Here is a 4,099-nt window from a genome sequence, read left to right on the forward strand (position 1 = left end):
TTTTATCGAGAATGGTCAAAGTCATACCTAACCTATTTTAGTATGCTTTACTTTACTCTTTTCAAAAGGCATAATATATAAACATGTTTTTTAACTTGGCTTTAGCCGGACAATTATATATGTTTGTCAACTTTGCATAATTTCGTGACACCATATATGGTAAATCCAGCTACTTAAGCTTCGATTGAAGCTTCACGATCTCTAATAATAGTGAATACTTGACTCCATTGATAGTTAACACAGAATGGAAAGAGAGGAAACTGCCTCAGATTTTCATATTCTGGAAAAAAGTGGTTAAGAAAGGAATAGAGGCTATCTATTTATACAAGGAAAAGAGAAAAATATGTGTCCTAACTAACTTGATTACTGCCGTAATACAGCTGGCAACAATAAGATAAAATATCTAACTCATAACTAACTTGGAGATCTGACTAACTATAGTTTCAATAGTATATAATTGTCTCATGTAGAACTCTATTCTAGCCCTACCTAAGACACGTGAATCTCGATGCTGAATTTTCAATACCTTTTGTTTGTTTCTTGGTATAAGTAGTCACACCTTTTGGGTTGTTTGGAAAATATCATAACAAATCCAAAGAAAACTAAACTTTACTATAACAATGAGCATGTGGTGGTTCGTAACAACTTTAGTCATTACTGTTTTCATTTCTAATTCCCCTGTTTATGCTTATGATAACAACCCTCTACAGGACATATGTGTTGCTGTTAATGACTCTAAGGCTGCAGGTAATTAATCATCCTTCTATAATACTTATTTGTTTCGGAATGAGGCATAGTTTTTGTATATATGTTGTATAATCTGAATAATATGCTTAACTTTATTTTATTTCGCCTGTGCAGTTTTCGTGAATGGAAAGATTTGCAAAAACCCAAAGTTTGCAACAGCAAATGATTTTTTTGCTTCAGGTCTTAATGTTAGTGGCATTGCAGCGCCCGGGGCTGGTGGTGCTGCAAAGTTTGTGGATGTAAACAACATGCCTGGACTTAACACTCTTGGTATTTCTATTGGTCGTGTTGACTTGGAACCTCAACGTTTTGTTCCATTTCACACGCACCCTCGAGCTACTGAGCTGATAACTGTCCTGGAGGGTATTCTGTATGCAGGATTTCTTGTCCCTGATCCCGCAAACTTCTTTAAGAGTCGTCTCTTCTCCAAAATCTTGTATCCTGGCGATGTGTTTGTGTTCCCAATAGGTCTTATTCACTTCCAGTATAATGTGGGAAACAAAAAAGCTATTTATCTCACTGCTTTCAACAGTCAAAATCCTGGATTTATCTTTATCCCTAATTCGATCTTTGGTTCAAATCCACCCATTCCGGATGACGTTCTTACCCAAGGCTTCCAACTTAGTAAGACACAGATTGCAGAACTTCGAAGGAAATTCTCTTAGGCTATATTGTGTTTCCTGAAAGTTGTTTGCAGCGCACTAGCTGAGCACCAGCTTCTTATGAAAGTGTTGGAATAATGGTCTACTCAATTAGTCCTAATAAATAAAGTGGCAATGTATGTAACAATAATCTCTCTTTGCAATAAATACTAATGTATAAGCACTATGTTGGCCATGTACCTTGTGTAATCTGAGAGTGGAATCGACACGCTTAATAGCTATACATATTTTCTTAAATAAATCAACAACTTGAATCAAGTGATGCACATATGTTAAGAGTCCCTTACAATTTCAACTGGATCCAAATTGGTTCAACAGAACTAAAAAAATGCAAGATAGAGTAATGGAAAGACTGGTAAAAATGAGTTTGGTGTCATGAGGCATAAAGAGAAATGGATAATGCCAAATAACAAGAAAATATGATAAAGATCCAATAATGGTACCTGGCCATATTAAACAATGACAGAATATAGAGCAGTGAAAATCAATTGGTATTACCGGGGCCTTATGAGACATTGCCTCTGTAGATGCTTATCCTACACATTTATACATTATATTATGCCTTTCCGAAAAGTGGAATGCTTCTTTTATGTCATTATCTTCTTGCCAAACCAACTCTATACTAGCCCTACTAAATAGACTTGATGGTGAATTTTCGATACTTCTTGTTCTTTTCTTGTATAAATAGTCATAGCTTTGTGGTTGTTTGGACAAAGTCTATTTCAAATCAAAAGCATAACAATGAGGATGTGGTGGTTCATAACAACTTTAGTCATTACTGCTTTCACTTGTAATTCCCCTTCTTATGCTTATGATAACAACCCTCTACAGGACATATGTGTTGCTGTTAATGACTCTAAGGCTGCAGGTAATTAATCATCCTTCTATATTTTGTTTGGGAATGATGCATAGTTTTTGTATATATGTTGTACAATTTATGTCAGCTCTTATTATCTAAATAATATGCTTATCTTCTTTTTATTCCACCTGTGCAGTTTTCGTGAACGGAAAGATTTGCAAAGACCCAAAGCTTGCAACAGCGAATGATTTCTTTGCTTCAGGTTTTAATGTTAGTGGAAATGCAGTGCCTGGGTTTGGTTTTGCTACAAAGACTGCGGATCTGAACAACATGCCTGGACTTAACACTCTTGGTCTTTTTTTTGGTCGTATTGACTTGGAACCTCAACGTCTTGCTCCACTTCACACGCACCCTCGAGCTACTGAGCTGATAACTATCCTGGAGGGTACTATCTATGCAGGATTTCTTGTCCCCAATCCTGCAAACTTCTTTAAGAGTCGTCTCTTCTCCAAAGTCTTGAATCCTGGTGATGTGTTTGTAATCCCAAAAGGTCTTATTCACTTCCAGTATAATGTGGGAAACAGAAAAGCTACTTATTTCGCTATTTTCAACAGTCAAAATCCTGGATTTGTCATTATTCCTAATTCAATCTTTGCTTCAAATCCACCTATTTCGGACGACGTTCTTGCCAAAGGCTTCATGCTTAATAAGACAGAGATTGCAGTACTTCGAAAGAAATTCTCTTAGGCTATACTATATGTTATTAAAATAATGATTCTGTGTTTTCTGAAAGTTGGTTGCAGCACATAAGCTGCTCACCAGCGTCTTATGAAAGAGTTGGAACAATACTTGACTCCTAATAAATAAAGTGGCAGTGTATGTAACTATAATCTTTCTTTGCAATATATACTAATGAATAAGCACTATGTTTGCCATGCACCTGGTGTGATGAGAGTGAAATTGACATGCTTAATGGCTATCAAGTGTAAAGTTGAAATGATTTTCCTGGAAAGGACATATATCTTATTAGTCGATTAAGATGCTTTCCTGGAGTTTCAATTGTATAAGTTTGAGCTCTAGGACCAATTCTTGAGTTTCCCTCGTAAAAGTTGAAAAACTTTTATATACTTATACTATTATTTTAGATTAGTATTAGTTAGATCCAAACTTAGTGATGAACTGTTGACACTAGTCCTACATTTTTTCAACTATACAACATGAAATCTAGCAATGTAGTTGGACTCTAATGTCGATGCGAATGAATCATTTCCTGTAGAATATTTTCAATCCAAGTTGAAATAGGAAAAGTCACAAGCACCACTAGACTCGATCACCGGTTGAACGTCAGTAGGATCCGATATTCATTACTTACTCAGATAGGAAGTTGACAGTCTCAATCTAGTGGTGTGGTCCACAACGACTTTGTTGATCCAAGGGGTTTTTTGTTTTTATTGCAATAAGTGTTCCTTTTTTTCTTTTAACTTGCAACACTTGCTACTTTGAAGTTGAAAACTAGATTTTATGCAGATTGCACGCTAAGTCTTTGGTATAGGTGTCCCGGGCTAATAATCTACAAAGAAAGGAAAGGGAATGACATATCAATCCAAGATCCTTCTCCCCTTAGAAAGAGGAGAAAATATCCAAAATTGTCCTTGTGGTTTGCAAAAAAGGTCTGATTTTGTCCTCTGTTAAAGCTTAGGTCCCATCGTGCCCCCGCTGTTATCACACGGGCACACATTTGCCCTTATTATCCAACTTAGCTAACAAAATTATTAAAATGGATTTCAAAACTTTTAAAATGATAAAAAAAAGGTTCTAAAATTCTCCGGGTGATTGTGGCTTTTGAGTGGAAGTGGAAGACATTGAAGATTTAGGAATGTTTGGGTGGCCA

At 36.0% G+C, this 4,099-nt stretch overlaps 2 protein-coding genes across 2 annotated transcripts; both read left to right on the top strand.

Annotated features, from left to right (window-relative positions):
• Nucleotides 1-580: 580 nt before the first annotated feature.
• On the top strand, nt 581-1,565 carry LOC125810504 (germin-like protein subfamily 1 member 17). Its single transcript, XM_049489979.1, has 2 exons — nt 581-747; nt 862-1,565. Exons 1-2 carry the CDS (start codon nt 621-623, stop codon nt 1,410-1,412), a joined length of 678 nt encoding a protein of 225 aa, XP_049345936.1. The 5' UTR covers nt 581-620; the 3' UTR covers nt 1,413-1,565.
• A 573-nt stretch (nt 1,566-2,138) lies between these two features.
• Nucleotides 2,139-3,138, top strand: LOC125810502 (germin-like protein subfamily 1 member 17). The gene is made up of 2 exons (XM_049489976.1): nt 2,139-2,277; nt 2,405-3,138. The coding sequence occupies exons 1-2, from the start codon at nt 2,151-2,153 to the stop codon at nt 2,953-2,955; spliced, it is 678 nt and encodes a 225-aa protein (XP_049345933.1). The 5' UTR covers nt 2,139-2,150; the 3' UTR covers nt 2,956-3,138.
• The last annotated feature ends 961 nt before the right edge of the window (nt 3,139-4,099 follow it).

Source organism: Solanum verrucosum, unplaced genomic scaffold, assembly GCF_900185275.1.
Source record: "Solanum verrucosum unplaced genomic scaffold, falcon-dt-bn FXZP01000118.1, whole genome shotgun sequence".
NCBI lineage: Eukaryota > Viridiplantae > Streptophyta > Magnoliopsida > Solanales > Solanaceae > Solanum > Solanum verrucosum.